Consider the following 20016-nt stretch of genomic DNA (forward strand, 5'->3'; position numbering starts at 1 on the left):
TCATCCTCTCCCGATTGCAAGGCTTCTTTCAATACCCCAAAGTTGACCACTCGACTGGTACGATGATTCAGAGTCAGTCCTTTCACTTTGCACGTCGTGTGCACTTCTCCTTGTTTGCCCCGGTATTCGTAGCCGTAATTTTTGGAACCGCCACTGACAAAACTTAGAATCTTGTCGTCGGGATGCTCGTCTGTCCAGGCTCCTAAACGGTCTCCTTCGATGTTAGGGTGATGTTGACTCGGGTGATGGATGTAAATGCAACTGTCTGTGTCAAAGTACAGGACGCGTTCCCTTAACAGTTCTAAAGCTTCGTACAATTTTAAGCGAGCATGGCCTGTGACGTAAGCCGCAATGATGACATTTCCAAAAGGATCGTCTTGTACAAAGTCCAGATCTTCTTCGTAATTGACCAAGATCAAATCCTCGCGAACGACGTCCACGTGTTTCATGTATTTGGTTTTGTCGTGAATCATCTGGAAGTAGCGGGAAGGTTCTGTCAAATACTCCGTCTTGGGTAAACACGGTGGTTGTGCCATTTTACCCCACAAGCAATTTAACATCACTTTGGCAAACGACCGCCTGCCTTCGTTTTTCTCGATGTGGTCTAAAGTGATGCCTTCTTGTTCATAGTATTTCTCTTTGAATTGTATTTGGTCTTCAGGAGTGTGACACCAGGAAGGATAGCCGCTGGCTTCTTGTTTCAGTTTCAAAAAGGCATCCACGTAGTTAGCGAAAATGCCTTTCTGACTGGGATCACCCTTGTGGTATTGTTGTGTCTTGGGAAAGTGGCAAATTTCGTACACTTCTAACAGTTGGTATCCCATGTCCAGAGCTTTGAACAATTCTACGCTGACCCAGGTTCCCGTCAAGGCCCGTTCTTCCTGGGTGTGCTGACAAGGATGGTCTTGGTTGCACGTTTCGGCACAAGTACGGCACAAGGGAAACATCGGTTTGCCTTGACAATGGTGAGGTAAGACGGGATGGTATAGGTTCGTGGGAGGCAAAACTTTACACTTGATCAAGCCTTCGTATTGTCGAATGTTTTTCAGGTCGATGTGTTCCGTCAACAATTGCGGGTGCCCTACAGGAAAGCGACAATATTTGCACACGTAGGGATACAACGAACACACGTCCAAGTATTTGATTTCTTCTCCTTTCTCTTCGTCGGCTTGGTACAGCAAACAGGTGGCATTGGTCCTTCCTCCGTACAAACTATCCCTCGGGTTCAGCGGGTCCATGAACTGGTAACTTTCCACGGCACGTTTAAACTCGGGATCGGTTTTCAAACGGTGATCGTACTCGTGTTCCCACATTTCCACCACTTGGTATCCTTCCTGTTCCAACTTTAGGCGTCGCTGACAAGTGTCCTGGTACAAGTCTTCCATGGTTCGTTGTAAAAACTGATTTTTAGTGCTACGATCAGGGTAACAGACGGGACATCCGTGAAATGAGCAACCGTTACACTCGTACACGATCTTGGGGTTTTCTAAGTCCCAGCCATCGACCGAATACGTTCCGATGGTCTTTTCGCCTCCTCCGTTGCGGGCATGCTGAATCCACTTGTCTTCCTTGTCGCACAAGTAATGTAACCAACGTAGGGCTTTGACCGAGTATTGACGCTTGACAAAGTGGGTCGTTTGAGGGCTGATGACAGCCACGGTGTTTTCAGGCATGAATCGTTGTCGATACACTAAGGAACACGCTTTGGCACTGGTGCAAGCTTCTTTCAAAGGATCGACCCCTCCGTGTTCCATGAACAGTTCTCGAAATTTTCCACAGCAACGTCGTAAAATGTCCACGTCGGAACGACAATACTTTAACATTTCTTCCTGAAAGTCGAAAGGGCCGAGGCGTGAGCCTGGTACCAAGCGTAGAAAGCTTCTCGTTGTTCGGTACGCATGTTGTCGGGGTCGTAATAGTGAGCCTCAGGCAAATGGGATAGAACGGCTTGTTGATTGGCCTCCGTATTGAAAAAGTGAGGAAAATAACCTTTAGCCATTTCTGTCATTCCAAACGGTTTAGGCATTCGACTCAAAGGCATGGCCAAGTAACTCATCGAATCTTTAAACTGTACTTGTCCCACTTGCATGAAAATGATTTTGGCTCCGTTCAAAGTCACTTTGGACGCTCGGTACCTTGTTCCGTATAGTATCTGAGAAGAAACTGTCCATCGTATCCGGAGAAATTGTGAGCCATCACTGTGGCATGACGATGACAATCTCCGTAACGTTCGATGTCCTCTTGGCTCCACGTCTTGTCGATGGGATCTAAGACCCATTGGGCAAAATCGGCTAACGTGTACGGTCCTCGAAAGATTTTTTCACGCCCTCCGGGAATCTTGCTGCAGTGAGGGCAATGACTGAAGATAGGTTCTTGAATGCTCTTCTCGCACGCTCGATGAGCCACGCAGAAATTAGGGATGTGAATGCCGGTCTCTTGCATGCATTCGAAATCGAAAAAGATGAAATTGCCTTTCTTCTTGTGACCGTCCTCTTTCTCTGGTGGGGGTTGGTATTTTTGCACGTAGCATTGGTGTTCAAAGTCCACGATGTGGTGACAAATGTGACATTTTTTCTTTCCTCGACATACGTGTGCCTTGGCAGTATTGGTACATATGCCTTGTCCACAGGTAGGGCACAATCTCAGGAGTTGACAAGCACATTTCTTCTGTGAACCTTGTGTTTTCAAATGTTGTTGGTAACAGGTAGGGCTGACAAACGTGCGCAAACAAGTTGAACAAGGCACTGGTTCTTCGCTCAGACAGGGTGGAGAGGCCAAACATCCTGGGCATTTCATTGCACAATGCTTGTGTGGCTCTCGATTGTTATAACCATAATCACATTTCTCACAATAATAACCGTATCCCAGGAATCCGGTGATAGTGGTAATGGTATCGAAATGGTCATCGTGATAATAAACATGAATGTATTTTCCGTCCTTAAAATCTTGGCCTCGAAACAACAGAGGCCCGCGCTTTTCTTGATGGTACACTTTCAAGGTGTAGCGTGGAGCTAGGACATCTTGCAATTTTTGCATCTCAGGAATGCCACAGGGTGTGTCTTTGGACAGGCCAGCTTGTTGCAACAGGAGTTCTGCTTCGTTTCGTTGTTTGGCTCGATAGGAACGTTGAATAGTGTTCCAGGTTCTTTTCCATTCTACCGTGTCGTTCTTGTTGGCATAGGTTCGTCCCACCACGATGGCACGGGCTAAACGCATCTGGTCATGAGGGTTGTTAATTCGAACGAGACTCTTTTTGGTGTTGCGAAGGTCGTCCACCAATAACATCTTTTTGCGTCCAGTCCCTTGAGGAGGAGAGACGTGGGTCATGTCCAGTGTGGCTTTACCATCGGTGATGTCAAACTGATCATTAGATTGTTGTACGTGTTGAATCTTGTCCATGACTTTGGAAGCAGTCAATTCTGCAGGGGTGCTAAACTCGAACCAAACAGGGGATTTCAAACCGTCGTGTTGTATGGAAAGTCTCAAGCGATCGTCTTCTTTGGGTTGACATTGTCGCTTGAGTGAGGTGAGCAAAGAATCCCACACCCCAGTGATGAACACTTCTGCTTTCTCTAACGGCACTTCAGCCTTGAAATCTTTAAACTTCACCGTGTATTTGTAAGCCGTGGTTCTAAATTTTCTAGAGGAGCGCTTTTCCGTCTCTCGAATGGAATTGTATTTTTCAGTGTTGACTAAGGGTGGTGAACATGGTTTAGAGGTTTCAAATTCTGGTTCACTCATGTCCTCTTCAAAAATCACTGGCATGAATTTGTGCCAAGATTTCAGCCCTGGTACGAGGCGATAGATCACGTTTCTGCCTCTTACTTTCTTCTTCTTCTTTCTTCTCAAATGAATATGATCGTTTCATCTTGAGTGTAAAACGTCAAATGACTCAAGTTTAAACACCATAGACTAATTTATAGTCATGGCAGACCAGCGTATATAAAAGGGTGTGTGTCTTGTCCTTTCACTATTCATTTCACTCTCAAGCCGAGCACAAAGATGGAAGAGACTAACCAAATCGAACGTTTCGTCAGAGCTTTGCGAGGGGTCATTAGAAAATTCTCTTCAGACCAGCCCACGGACTACTCTCCTTCCTTTCGAGATAAAAGTCAAGATACTTGCTATATCTGTCAGAAGAAAGGGCATTGGTCTTCAGAGTGTCCAGACCGTCAAAAAAGAACAAAAACAGGGGCTAAAAAAGACAAAAGTAAAGAGACCTGTTATTATTGTAAAGAAAAAGGACATTGGTCTCCAGATTGCCCAAAAAAGAAACAAGAGGAATCAGAAGAAAAGATGAATTCTTCAGAAGAAGAGAGGGATTCTTCGGAGGAAGAGAGGGATTCTTCAGAGGAAGAAGAGGAAGAAAGAAGACAATTCTATTTACAAGAGGCAAAGAAACAGGAGAAGAAAAGAAGAAGGGAAGAAAGTGAGATGGAAGAAGAGGAAAAGACGGTGAAGAAATTTAAAAAACAGAGAGAGTAAACAAGGAGAAAGAAGAAGTCAATGAACTTTTTATTAAAGTGTTGTGTTGTGAATTGTGAATTGGATTGTAAAAATGGATAAAAGAATAAATTAATGATATAAGGTAAGTGTCTTTGAGTTTTGATTTTAAAATAAGAACGTACACTCACGCACTCATACAAAGACACGTTCTATAGGGGTAAAATGGGCTGTTAACTTGTTTTTGAGTTATTGGCAAATTGAAAGACTATCTCTTTTCGAGAAATGTGGGTGGCCCTGAAAAGGGCCTTTTTATTTTGGTGCAGGGGTGAGTTTAAGCAATCAACTTTAACTGCCTTAAGCCTTTGCCACGGCCAAGGCCTACTTCTGGACTGCGTAACGTTGATGATGATGATTGGGTTGAAATCACTAAGGGTGGAACGGTAGGTTTGGTCACAGGGCTAACGTGTTTAGCTCGGGAAGGTCGTATTCTCTTCGGTCGTAATAAAGAAGTCTGATACATTTGTTTCAGACTTCTTAACTCCGCTAAAATGTCCAACAGTACCGTGACCGTTTGATTTTCACCCTCTTGTTTCTTTGCTGCTACTTCTTCTTGCTGTTGTTGCTGTTGTTTTTTTCTTACCTCTTCTTCTTGCTGCTGTTGCTGTAGGAGAAAAGCTTGTTCCGCTTCCTTTCGCCGTTGTATAAATTTCTCCAATTCTTCTTTCTGTCTCTGTCTAAAATTCTCCACTTGCGGTAATGAAGAAGGTAACGAAGGTTCCGGAACAAATTCTTGCGAGGTAAGAAAATCCACAAAATCCCAATGTACCTCTTCTGAAAGTAAGTCCGGGTTCCCTTGGGCGGTCTCCCCTGCTGGTGCACCCCAATGGATGGTTTTCTGAGTTTCCGTCATGTTGAATCACTGTCGCATAGATTGACTGCACACAAGCGCTAACGAATCTTTATAGACCACGTGACGTCACAGACTGCTCTCTTCGGATTGGATACGGACTGACTGAATTTTGTAACGCGTGTTCGGATTGGTCAATGAACTCAATCCGTTTCAATCCTTCCTCTACCTATAAATAAGCGCAGTTCACTGCATTGATTCACCTGTTCTCGTCGCTTCAAGATGTGGACCGATGTGCAATCTTCTACGCTTGTGTCTTCAATGATGTTCCGGACGGACATACCCATGTATGTCCGATCCAAGTGGACCGTTGTCCACAGGACAAACACCAGTCTGTGGATACGTGGGATCTACGTAGAAAGACAAGGGTGCCTCAAAAGAGTCCTGATTTACGGGCCAACAGTGAGACGCAGCCTAAGGACAAGAAGAAGACCAATGCGGTGCCCTTTATGTTAATGGATACATTAACATAAACCCAAAGGCCCTTTTCAGGGCCAGCCATATTTCTCGAAAAGAGAATGACTTTTCAATTGCCTACCCCTTTTTTAAAATTTTTTAAAAAAAAAAAAAAAATCCCATATTCAATTCCCCTTGTCCCTAAACAAGCCCAAACTCTATTCCCCCATGTTAAATTCCCCTTGTACGTAAAGTGACCCACGATTTATTCCCATGTTAAATTCCCCTTGTACGTAAAGTGACCCACGATTTATCGCCATGTTAATTCCCTTTGTACGTAATCTGACCCACGATTTTTCGCCATGTTAAATTTCCATTGTACTTAATCTGACCCGGGGGGGTCTGTAATGCTAATTCCCATTGTACGTAATGTATCCCTATTAACTACTCATAGTAAAGGAGACATGGAAAGTAGAACAGATGTTTGTAGCTTGATATGATACACAGGAAGACATATCTTCAACCTTTCATGTCTAAATAGTACAAGGTCGGTAAACAGGACGTAAGCTAACGATAAGCACGCAGTCTTTAGCAAAGTCTTTCTACACAAAGATGTTTGCAGTGTACAGTCAAAGCAGGGAAATGGTTAATGTGATGTCCTTAGCAGGTACCTGCCCAATGCAACACGCACACACTCTCTCTCTCTCTCTCTCTCTCTCTCTCTCAAACACGCAAACATTATATATCCATGTAGATCAATCAACATTTGTATATGCAGCATGAAACATCTGTTTCAACAGTCAAACAATATTCGCACTTTCGTTTATGCTTCAAGCTTGTTTGTCCGTACATATGCAGTCTGTCTATCTGTGTGTTCGTAAGTGATTACTTGTATGTATGTATGTATGTATGTATGTATGTATGTATGTATGTATGTATGTATCCATGTATGTATACCTGTATGTATGTATGTACCCATACCATGAAACTTGTAACACTTGAATGCTGTACTGTTTTTTATTTTAATGTGGCTGACGCCCTTTTTAGCATATATTGTAAGCTAATGAAATAGCTTTAGATCAAATGGGAATTTAAAACGAAATCCAAAAGCCCCAACAGTATTGGAATGTATGCGTCTATGCAAATGTTAGATAATCTGTGTGCCTTTCTTTTCTCCCTTCCTTCTTACGATTCACTTTGGGATATAGATTCGTCTCATTTCATTGTTTTCTTTTCCATATCGATTGTCATTAACACTGGAGAAAATGTTGTACCGATCTAATGAAAAATAGTGAATCCAGGCACACGTGCTCTTAGAAAGTGTAATGATTTCTATCGTCCACTTGACATCAGTTAATAAACGAAAGAAAATAAATAATTAGTCCTTTTAGATATTCTCATGAAAACAAATCCTTTAAACAGACAATTAACCAGAAGTTTCTGGAAAGATTATGTTCTGTGATTGAACATTACAAACCTGAGTGCGATGAGAGGTGTGTCGCCCTGAACATATTGTAGAAACGATTCGTTTCCATGCGCTTAAGAAATGCAAAGGGCTCGCTATTTAATAAAAAGTGCGGACCTTTTCACGTGTTGGCACTATTGTACATAATCTCGTATTCATTATATTCATATCTGAAGTGCGTGTATTAAGTCCATGAGCGAACAAAAATGTGGATAATCGCGTATCCGAGGTACAATACTTGAGCTGAGGATAGTACCGTAACCCGGATACACGTGCATCACTGTTACTAGTGTTAAACCGATAACAAATATGCGGAAAGGCTTTTATTGTGAGGTACGAAGATCAAGCCGATGACAGGACGATAATGCGGATAAGCAGGTATCTGAGGTACGCAGATGAAACCAATGGCTGTACAAAATCAGATACATGTGTAAATGAGGTACAGGCATACAATAGAGGGTAGGTAGTACGTGAATGCAGATATGCATTTTACGTGCATCTGACATACGACTAGCAAACTAGGTAGTAGTAGCTGAAATCGGATACGCGTGTATCAGATCAATGAAAAATAGATGACGATTGTGCTGATACACCTGTGTTTGATGCAAGATTATTGAATCAATAATACTGTATGGATGCAGATACCTTTATATCTAATGTAAGGTTATCACAGTGATTAAGAGAAGCCATCAAATATGCCATTTAATCACATGCCTAATTAAAAAGAATTATCGCCTTACTCTGTTGGCAGATTTAGATATTTAGAATACCGCCACTGCCCTCTCCACCCCATTCCAACATTAAATGCTGCTCTTTCTGTTAATTTAGTTCTGCTGTTAGCAACTTCAACACTACTGGAAGCTCTAGTATTAGCGGGTGATAACTCCGTGTTAGACGTCTGGCTAACTACCGGGGATGGACATAAAAAGCTCTCCCATGAATCGTCTGTGCATGCCAGTCAAGGAACAAATGGGGGGCAGCTGGTCACTGTCGACAGAAACAGGCACTATCAGACGGTGGACGGTTTTGGAGCCGCCATTACCAATTCGGCCGCTTATGTCATTTATCACAGTCCACAACGACACGAAATCATGCAGAATCTTTTTGGAAGTTCCGGAATAGGTATGTCACCAATCGTTGATATCGTTGTCGCCTTAGTCGTTTATTTTCATGATGATGATGAAGTTGATTATGATGATGACGATGATCCAACTGTTTTCTGTAAGGCGTTTGAACATAAGGAACATGTATAGTCGTTTTTATTAAATATTAGACACCCAGTAAAATGAGACACATTCTCCTCTGTGTCATGTATACCACGATCAAAATATGCTAAGATTTTTAAATAAGAATGGTGTGTTTGTGTTTGTGTTTTTTGAAAGTTTAACGTAGCTTTAACAATTTTCCAGTCATGTCGAAACGATGTCTGCAGTGCGGCAGTTTATAGCGATGTCTAGAACTGGGGCAACATGCCGCAGACACGTAGCATGATGTCCCACCCAGTCACATTGTCCTAACACCAGGCTGACCAGTCCTAACACTGGGCTCTTAATGCTGAGCGCTTAGCGAGGCAGCTGTTAACACCAGTTTTGTAAGTCTTTGGTATGACTCGGTCGGGGTTTGAACCCACGACCTCCCGCATCCGAAGCGGACGCTATAACCACTCTGCCACCGGAGCGGTCGAAACAAGAATGGTAAATAGCAACCATATACAAACATCAATTAAAAGATTCTCATGATACCCAATAATGCACAATAAATTACGTACCAAGTCAACTGCTAATAATGCCATTTTATAATAATTATCAGGCTTGCGCTTCTTTGGGTTTAGAAACTACATAACTATTTCATCGCAGGAAGAGTCAGTCAAAAGTTTTAATTTTCCCGATAATTCTTTGTATGACTTGTACTGAAGGCTCGTTCTGTTTTCTTTAACGAGATTGTTTGATTGTATGCTGGAGAATTTTCAGTTTACCTCCCTTTTCAACGTCGGATTGCCTCCCCATAATGAACATTACACTGTGCAGTATCTAGTCGAAAATAACATTTGTTTTTGTGGTTTTTGTCAGATTGACAAGATTGTAATTAGCAGCAGGCGTGGGAGCATGTACCTCAAATGCTTATGTGGCTATGGAGTTCTTCTGCTTTCGACTTTTGTTCATGAAGGGTTTCGGTTCAAATAAGCTCAACTTTAACATTAATAATTGTTGTTTTTGTGGGCTTAACGCCATTTGAAGCACATGGCGGCCAGTATAACTGGCGGGTGAGGAATCCTGGAAAACCCCAGAACGAACTACCGACCCACAGGAAACTACTGGCAAGCTTTCTCAAATGCCCACAAAGGAAGAGCCCGAGACTCGAACCCATGTGGCTAGAGATAAGATGTCATGGATTGGTAAAGGCGAGCGCTCTAGACCACTCGGCCACGTGGGGAAGCTTAATTTATGTAATTGTGCAAGTAAGCATAAAAGAAAAACTGCATTAGCCTTTTATGTAGGGACAGCAATTAATCAACTAACATTTGTATGAACCTGCTCATATTTCTTAACATTTTCCACTTGTGTTTGTTTGAAATGTAATGTAAGTTCAAACCCGTTGGGCGATTGTAATGAAGCCACAGACAATACTGCGTCTTGCGCGTTAAACTGGTGATTAAGAATTATTTGCTGTTATATTTTGACATATGCAAAATATTTGTGGCAAAATGTATATACCGATGTAAAGGTCAATCGCGCCGTTTTCTTATTATGTGACTTGTAGATTTATTAAATGCAAATATTTAGAACGCTTATTCCCAAACATCATTCACGCGGCCCACTGTATCATGTCTGACGTAACACTGGGGAAATGTTAGCGCGTGTTCGTGCGCCTTTTCTCTGTTCATTTTGCTAAAATATGCTTGGACTGGAGGCCGATGATAGTTCATGGCGACATATTCTTGACGTCATGGCTACGTGCAAAAATTGAAAACGGGTGTTATTTTGTTTGCATCATTAAAAAAACAGAAATCTTAAATGAGCGTAGTAATACATGTTTGGGGTTTTCTGTTACGTAGATATTTATAGCACTTGGGATTGTCCTGCTTGATCGTAATAAGGTCATCATAATACCAGTCCTTCAACCAATGGAAGCCAAATTTATCCTATTATTTTTGTTTAAAAGTTGTTAGAATGTTGTATACGTGACTCTATTTATAGAAATGGGTATTCTTAGAAAAGTAGTTCTCCTTACAGTTCATACAGAAATAAACGCAATTCATTTTGACTTGGTAACATTCTGACCAATGGAAATGTTACTTTCCTTTACCAGCTACTGGCATTGCAATTATTACCAAATGCACCTCAGAAATACTTCGATGGATTGATAAGCCGTAAAAGGGTTAAATCGCTGAGAAATGGCAAAACTCAGTCATCTGCTAAAACGCATGCAAAAATCAATATGATACCATTATGGAATGATCGGCACTAATTCAGTAAAATAAAGTTCTCGGGTAAGTTCATGCATGAAGAAAGATACCTGGGAAAGGTTAGGCAAAGAATAAGCCATCTCAGCTGCTAAGTCACCTTAATGAAAGTTTAATTGATTTGTGATGTGCATATGACGTCATTTGGTAAGTAAGGTATATCTATATGCAATTTGCAGCTATTTTAGTGTCTCCTAAGCATGCTACCAAACATTGTCCGAATAGCCCTTGCGTTTCTGGTTGCCAGATTGTAAGTGTCGGCAATAATGATCAACTGGCGTGTTTTCCGCTTCTTTGACGTATTATTAGGCACATGGTTCTCTCCATCGAATAGCAATTATTGTTTCATATTATCGGTTTTCTATTATTCCTAATTATATAGTACAAATGTACAATTAATAGCTGTACTATATAAATTAGGCTTTTTATGAATTTGTACGGTAAATTTTCTAGATCAATGTTCAAATGGTCACGTGATTGTGTGAAGGAATGAAACTATGAAAAACTTTTCCTCTCAGAGTGTTACAATTATAAATAAAACTCATTATAGACTTCTATGCATCTGATTTTTTGAACATGAAAATTGCGTTCCATCGTGTAGATCGTATATATTTGTTGAACGTATGGAAACTCATGATCGAATGACACAGGATGAGAAGGTATGAAGAATTTTGGGAAGTCGCAAATGTTGTTAGCAAATCAAATAAAGTTATAAATGCTTGTCTGTTGGCTTTAAAGACAAGTTTAAAACAATATTGTCTACATCATGCCGAGGAATGGAAGCTTACTGCCTTTCCAAGGACAGAATGAGGCAACCGACTGAGATTGGTCCGGAGAGGGGACTGGTGGGCGGGAGGGTAGCGATTCTGCAATTTTTGGACTGCGAATCCAATGCTGAAACAAATGAGCTTTCGCAAGGTTTCTAACGAAAATAAAAGCAATATATATATATATATATATATATATATATATATATATATATATATATATATATATATATATGTGTGTGTGTGTGTGTGTGTGTGTGTGTTACAGGTGCACAGCTTTACCAGTGTACCGGATTACAGCGGTATTTTTTTCCAGTGGTACGTAACATGGTACATTTTGGTATTTCAATAGATTTTGTCAGTAAGGAATGGACGGAAATTCCCGAGTGATCTTGTTACAAATTTAAAACTATTAGCATCACGTTTTTGCTTGGTATCACAAAGCATCCCCAACAATTGTTATTATTGTTTAACAAAACAGTTGTATTTGTCGCAAATCAGTTTTGAAAATTTCAAGTATTATTAAATTTATAATCCTTTAATCACATGTTTGCCACATATCACTTATGACAACTTGATGGCTAAATGGGAAATTGTAACAGATATTCGGGTTAAATCCATTTTTTTGACACAAAGTTAGGTCAACACAAAAAAAAGAAAATGCATGCGCTAAATACATGCAGTCCTTTTAAAGACAGCAAATCAAGATAAGATTTTCAGGAGAGATGCTGTTTTCTGCTTGAAGTTTTCTTTTTTCTACAGTCCGCTTAATATTTTCTCATTTGTTGAGTGAAAGTGATTTACGTTTACTTCCCGTCTCTGATTACTATCTTGTCCGGATGTTGGTAAAAGTTTCTCTTCTTATTATATAAACAGTGGCTGGTACATTTTTGACCTCAGTAGTGTTCTTCAAAACAAAGTTTATCTGATATATCAACGCTACCTACTTTTATTAACCAGGTTTCTGATACCAGCACAGATTTTTACATGGTGTCAGCAACTGTCAAACTGAATTTTGTCTTAAACATTGGGTCAGGCTCCCTTCCCAAAGCATTAAATTGTTGACCCCAATGATAATTGACATATTCCGTGGTACGTATCTCGGTACATTCTGAAAAAGCGCGATATGAAAGTTTTTGTGTCTCTCTCTCTCTCTCTCTCTCTCTCTCTATATATATATATATATATATATATATATATATATATATATATATATATATATATATATATATTGCATATTGTTATTTTTTTTTAAAAAACTCCGACACCCTTGCTTCCACTACCACCCACCCGAAGGGCGAATTTAACGCTAGATGACTAGGTGTCGTGCACAATGTCAGCACAGCTTGGTATATGTAGCTTTAAAGAAAAACACTCAAATGAATAATGAAACGTATCTTCAATATTGCTAGCATCACACACGTTACAAAACCTTTCTTATATAGTACACTATCTTGAGCATTCAATAGGTAATAATTGAGAATTCAGTTGCAGTCTCGGAGTTGACTAATCCACTACCTATATCATTCATTCGTGAAAAAATCTTGGTGTGAAAAAACCCTAACAATTTCTGGAACTTTCAATCGTGTTAAGTGGAAATTCTTTATAAGACTGTCACATTCTCCTCCTAAACAATGATTTATTTTCCCATTAAATATATCATCTTGTGAAAAGGAAAACAGCTTTAAAATTTCACTAAAGATGCAAACAAGGAGAGAAACTTTAAAGTTCACTGTAATGTCAACAAGGAGAATTTTTTCAAAATTTTATTTGATTTTCTTTTCAGAAATTCTTCTGCAGCCTTATTGTATTTTACCCAGTTCTTGGCATGTGGGTGTATAAGGTTTTTCTATTGATTTCTATGTTGCTTTGAAGGAATTGTTGATTATTATGTTGGCATATAATTTGATGAATCTTAATAGAATTAAGATTAAACAATGCATTAAAAATGAGAAGTAATTCAGAAAATTATTTGCAGTTCTTTTGACTTCTGGGTACTGTCTTTCGTTTTATTCAGATATGTTTGAGATAAAGTAGTTTTCTTTTTCATCATCTTGTCTTGTAATTCGTCTGTTCTTATATTTGGTATTGTCATTGATGTTGCTGTTGTAACTGTCGTCTAGGAATAAGCTACATTCGCCTGACGATGGGCGGTTCAGATCTGCAAGCCGTACCTCCTTATACCTACGATGACCTTCCGTCAGGAGGGACAACCGACTTCAACCTAAACCATTTCAGCATTGACAAGGACAGAGAATTCATCATCCCGATTCTAAAGGAAGCCATATCCATCAACCCCAAATTGAAGATCATAGGTTCTCCATGGACAGCGCCAGCATGGATGAAAACGTCTCACTCATTATTCGGCGGAGCTTTTCGTGCAGAAGACAGGTAACATTCTCAAATCTGTTTTAATGGCAGGGGTGGGTCCAGTAATATCGCTTAGCAAGGGGATGGGGCGTAAAATGGTTGACACTGGGTCTGTAGTATGAAACCCTTAGAGGGGCCTATGGGGCTTGCCTCATGAAGATGCCGCATTTGAAACGTTGCCAGGACATATTTTAAATTATCTAATTTCAAGAAAAACTTACTCTACCAAACGTTGGGATTTTTTGCGCTCATAGGTAGTAGTGGGAGGAGAAGCAACCCTTCGGCTCCAACTCCTGCTGGAACACTGCATCCGCCCCTGAATGGTTTTCTCTAAATCTGAAGATCATTTCTTTTGTGTCTTTTTTTCAGAAAGCTCATAAACAATAACATAGTTTCAGCTATACACGTAATTTTGTTGGGTTTGGATGCCACCCCTGGCGAACCCCACAAAAGGATGGGACGAAGTATTCCTACGGTGTTCAGATTGACACTGTTTCCTATCGTCGTGGGAATGAAACTTTTCCAAGTTCAGTAGTGATCTTCTAAGCATGGTTTGTCTTTGTATTTGTTCCTTTTCTGGAACCATGATTTCATCATCCATGTAAGACATTTAATCCGAAAACTAGCTACTGCTGTTTCTGGTCAAATGTGAACTTAAATTTCCGTCTTCGAGACTGATCGACAGGGAAAATGACCATTTCCATTGAACTCTCCACCCGTCTGCAACACGTTTTCTGCCGTCTGGATACTGGTAACAAACCATTATTATTATTATTTGTCACCAATCCGGTGTCAGTGTTCATAAATTAAGCGAAACTTAGTAATAAATTATTCATAATTGTTCCAGGTACCTCAAGCCCATAGCTTGTGAAAGGTAAACTGTCAGTGACAAACTTATATGTAATTCATACATTTATGATACATTGTACTCATGTGAAATAGCTATAAACTTATATGTAATTAATACATCTATGATATATTGTACTCATGTGAAATAGCTACAGACATATATGTAATTCATGCATTTAAGACACACTGTACTCGTGTAATAGCTATAAACTTATATGTAATTCATACATTTATGATACATTGTACTCATGTGAAATAGCTATAAACTTATATGTAATTCACACATTTATGATACACGGTACTCATGTGTAATAGCTATAAACATATATGTAATTCACACATTTATGATACACTGTACTCATGCGTAATATCTATAAACTTATATGTAATTCACACATTTATGATACACTGTACTCATGTGTAATAGCTATAAACTTATATGTAATTCACACATTTATATTATATTGTACTCATGTGAAATAGCTATAAACTTATATGTAATTCACACATTTATGATACACTGTACTCATGCGTTATATCTATAAACTTATATGTAATTCAGACATTTATGATACACGGTACTCATGTGTAATAGCTATAAACATATATGTAATTCACACATTTATGATACACTGTACTCATGGGTTATATCTATAAACTTATATGTAATTCAGACATTTATGATACACTGTACTCATGTGTAATAGCTATAAACTTATATGTAATTCACACATTTATGATATATTGTACTCATGTGAAATAGCTACAAACTTATATGTAATTCACACATTTATGATACACTGTACTCATGTGAAATATCTATGTAGGAGTTATCGTCCTTATCGAACATAGAAAGTTATTTGGAATTTTTCCATTGATGCTGGGTATTCACAAATATGGTTTTTGGATGATGAGAATATAAACTTTGAGTAGGATAGGCGTTAGCACTGTATCGTCTTAAACTAAGTAACATGAAAGAGCGAAAAAGAACAAGTTTTCTAAACTTCAACAAATAATTTATTTCCTTAGAATAAAAAGTGAAAATTTAAAAAGAACGTACAGTAAGAATTAAAACCCAAATAATCTTTAAAGATTTTTCACAAGTTCAAATGTATAAAAATCCATCTGAATTCCAGTGGTATTCCAAATTAGTTCCAATATTGAATGTGTTGACGTGCCTGTAGCCTCGAATATGCTAATATACAAGTGGCATGTAGTGTGGCGATGTGTCGTTTGATGTATCACAATAATATACTCTAAAAATGCTCTTGTACGAAACGACTATAATTCCAAATTAATGTTCCAGTCCAAGGGTATTATAGATGAACACTTTATATTTCTAGTGAATAATAATTTGAATTAATAATTCCACCCAAATGAAATAGTGAACACAACAACAAGACTGATTCTGCCTCAGATGTTAAATGCAAGAATGAGCAATTTCTCAAGTAAACAATACTATATAAAGAGCTTAGACACAAAAGTAGAACCAGGAGGGGTGTGTATCAAAAGTTAATTTCTAGAATAGTCTAAGTTGTCAACTAGATAAAATGTAAACATCAGGTAAAACAGGTTTATCCATGGGGAATACCAGTGTCGTAAACGCAGACCCCCCAAAACGCATTTACTTGCATTGATAATGTTCAGAACATTTAATCCACGCTCATAAAGGTGCATTAACTATGTATTATTTGTTTACAAAATAAAAGCTTCTGGACAGGTACACAATAAACCAGATTTTGGATACAATCAAGTCCCAGATACAACTATACATAACATATAATCATGGAGACAAAACACTAAGAAACAGTAGAAATTGAATATACATGACATGGGTAAATTGAACCCTGGAAGGCTCATATATGTTCCAAGACTTTACAAACTTTGTAATTGGGCAAACACGATTACCTTTTGGTTGGATACAACTTGAGAAAATCTAATTATCAGAACATGTGACTAATTATATTTTGCTCCTTAAACATAGAGTTCAAACTATTTTGATATTAGAAGTCTGTTAGAAATAACTATATATGTTCGGAATGCAAGCTACCCTGTATCTTTTTCAGAGCTCTTTCTCTGTCTATGCGGTATCCGTGGTGCCTGTATTGTAAAGGAAATCTATATTTTGGTTTGTATTCACTCGTCAAAAGTTGATTACAACATCAATAATCGATCAAACATTGTATTGTTCCTGGTTCCTTTCCTGAATTTTCATTTCAAATTATTTATTTCTGTGGATTAACAAGGACTTATTTACTCAAGAAAAAATGTTACGGAGTAGCATGTTCAATTTCTAGCACGAAGGACGTCAGAAGATCGGACTTGTCAAAATAGTTGCGGTCGACATGATCATGTAAATGCTCAAGACTGCGCATGCCACACTAAGTAATTCAAAATCCTCATGCTGATAATAATGTTATATTTACATTTCTTTTCAGATACTACCAAGCGTTGTCTCAATATTTTTTGAAATTTATCCAAGCGTACGCAGCTGAAGGTATTCCAATCGACAGCATAACGACCCAGAATGAGCCGATGCTATCACGTGACAGCTATCCAACAATGACTATGTCATGGGAGAACCAACGAGATTTAGTAAAAACTTACCTGGGACCACTATTCAGAAGTCACAACATTAAGACAAAGATTATCATATTCGATCATAACTGGTCAGGGTCCGATTATCCCGATCATATTCTGGCTGATTCAACAGCCAGCAGTTTCATTGCTGGAGTTGCCTGGCATTGTTATGAGGGTCGACATGATACACCCTTGTATTTTCATGACAAACACCCAAATGTTGGGATGTACTTTACAGAGTGCTCCGGAGGGGGTTGGGATACTAATTCTGCAGGTACACTTGCTTTCGATATGCGAAATCTTTTCATTGGTCAAACTCGCGCATATGCAAAGACTGTCTTACTGTGGAATTTAGCCCTGGACGAGCATAGCGGACCGAAAGTCGGAGTACACGGCTGTCAGGATTGCAGAGGCGTTGTAACAGTGAACTCCAATGGAGGATATCAGAAAAATATCGAATATTATTCAATTGGTCACATGAGTAAATTCGTCCAACCGGGAGCCGTTAGACTGGAATCACCTTATTTCGGATGGGATGACCTCCACACCGTCGCGTTCAAGAATCCCGATGACACTGTCGTCATTGTTGTAGTTAATGCAAACAGTGGTCATCCGAAATCATTTACCATCGAACTAGACGGGAAACATTTCCACTACAACAATTTGCCAAACCAATCAGTCGTAACCTTTATTTTAAAATAATTGTAATTGGTGGCTTTATTGTTAAATTGGCTTGTATTTCAAAGGTGACATTTCGCTACTGATTTAAACCTTAATTTTAACGATGCTTTCATTAGAAAATCTAAAAATAACCTGAATAAAAGTTTTCCTCAAAACACGCTCTGTCCTTTGTTTTTAATCTAAATAGTGGTTTTACGGGGAACATGACAAAAAAGAACCCCCCCAAAAAGTTAAAAATTATAAATAACAGCAATAAACATTATTCAGGCCTGACACTAGCCATAGCGCCATGAGGCCCGCACCTCAACTATGATAGGTAAACCAACATTGTACTAACAGATAGACCACAACATACAAAACTGTGACTATTTAAAAACACTATACAATTCATTTTCTTTTTTATATTTATGAATATATATAAATATATTACAACATTTTCATTATTAACATTTTAACTACGACTTAATCAAATAGTCTTTGCATTTGAATAAAATAAAGCTTTGACACGCATACAAAAACATGTGCCGCTGAGCGTCATCTATGGTCAGTGGTTAGAACAAGCCTTGGCAAATTTCATCCTGAAAATGGAAATATGTAACTGAAAAATGTGTGCAGTATTTACAGTTCATTAGGGTTTTGTATTCATTGTTTACTTATTTGATTGTCTTTTTACTATGCTTTTTTTATAAAGGCACTCACACACACGAAACATATACATACATATAAAAAATAGGAGAGTTTTAATGGGATGCTATCGATTTCGTTCTAGAAAGAACAAAACGTAGACAGAAAGATGCGATCGTGCAGAGAGACAATTCATTTGTAAGGGAAAGTAATTTCAATAAGTTGCAAGAGTGTCAGGATCATACAGGAAAATATTACCATTACACCAGCTCAAATGCTATTGTTATATGTTTTCAAAAATTGTAAGTGAAATAGGGAAGCAAATGGAGAGTAAACTGTGTCAAGCGTTTCATACAGAAACGTGTATGAAAGAGAAGTGAACACACACGCACACGCGCACGCCCGTGTGACAGGCACAATCTGCTTGCACCTCAATATCTAAAGAGTCGAAAGTCAAACTGCGACTAAAAGTACCTGTCTAAATTCTACGAAATTGCAAATTTGTTTGATTATGACTGTGAAGTTCATCTATACAAAGTGTGTGTGTGTGTGTGTGTGTGTGTGTGTGTATGTGTGTGTGTGTTGCACGACTCTGGCGATGGCCTTCTCTAATACAGTTAACATTTCACATACAACAAAATAAAATATCTTTTGTCCAGTAATACTTCCAAAAATTTCAGCAACAAATGATTTATTTTTGCTATAAAAATGAAACTTCTGAATTAACATAAGTATGATTCATTCTTTTAAACGCGTTATGTTACACACATTTAAATTACAGCATTACTGCATTTCACTATTTTTGATTGAGTTACACTTGTTATATAGTTCGCTCCACACAACATCGCGAATTTTATCCTATTTCTAACTCGGTAAATTTCAGATCAGAGTCATTAAATGTGGTAAAAGTACTTAATTGGTTTCACACGAATTATTTAAAGCGAATCTCTGCACAAGTTTAGATATACAGTTGCTGATGCTCTGCACAATCGTTAAATATTCATTCGATGAATCTCTGCACAATCTCTAAATATACAGTTGCTGAATCTCTGCACAATCTTGAGATGTTCATTTTCTGACGTTCTGCGCAATCACTCCTCATTCAACGCAGCTCAGTCTCAATGTCTTTTATTAAAGAGCTTCACAACAACAAACCAGAGGGTGTTTCAACTGCTGACCATCAGGGAATATAACCCTGTTAGCCGTTATAAATTACGTACGTTTTAGGAATTTAATATCTCATAGTAACCTTACATCGTAAATCTTTTTATATTTATAAATAAATACACAAAACTACTTGCGTTCTTTGTTCCGAGTCAGCTAATAGAACGAGTTCGATATGGCATAGGGATTTATCGAGGCCGTTAGGCTGATAATTATTCATATTCTATATCAAACGAGTTCTTTCAAACGTGTTCTTTTCGTATGTATTAATACCCCCTTTTCACGGTTTCCAAATATGTTTAGT

General features: G+C 38.6%; 1 protein-coding gene across 1 annotated transcript; it reads left to right on the forward strand.

Annotated features, from left to right (window-relative positions):
- The first annotated feature begins 6263 nt into the window (after nucleotides 1-6263).
- On the forward strand, nucleotides 6264-18082 carry LOC149780387 (uncharacterized). The gene is made up of 4 exons (XM_089937291.1): nucleotides 6264-6416; nucleotides 8043-8336; nucleotides 13568-13835; nucleotides 17102-18082. Exons 1-4 carry the CDS (start codon nucleotides 6362-6364, stop codon nucleotides 17943-17945), a joined length of 1461 nt encoding a protein of 486 aa, XP_089793417.1. The 5' UTR covers nucleotides 6264-6361; the 3' UTR covers nucleotides 17946-18082.
- Nucleotides 18083-20016: the final 1934 nt, after the last annotated feature.

This window comes from Sinohyriopsis cumingii, chromosome 16 (genome assembly GCF_028554795.1).
Source record: "Sinohyriopsis cumingii isolate HCF-2022 chromosome 16, ASM2855479v2, whole genome shotgun sequence".
In the NCBI taxonomy this organism is placed as follows: domain Eukaryota; kingdom Metazoa; phylum Mollusca; class Bivalvia; order Unionida; family Unionidae; genus Sinohyriopsis; species Sinohyriopsis cumingii.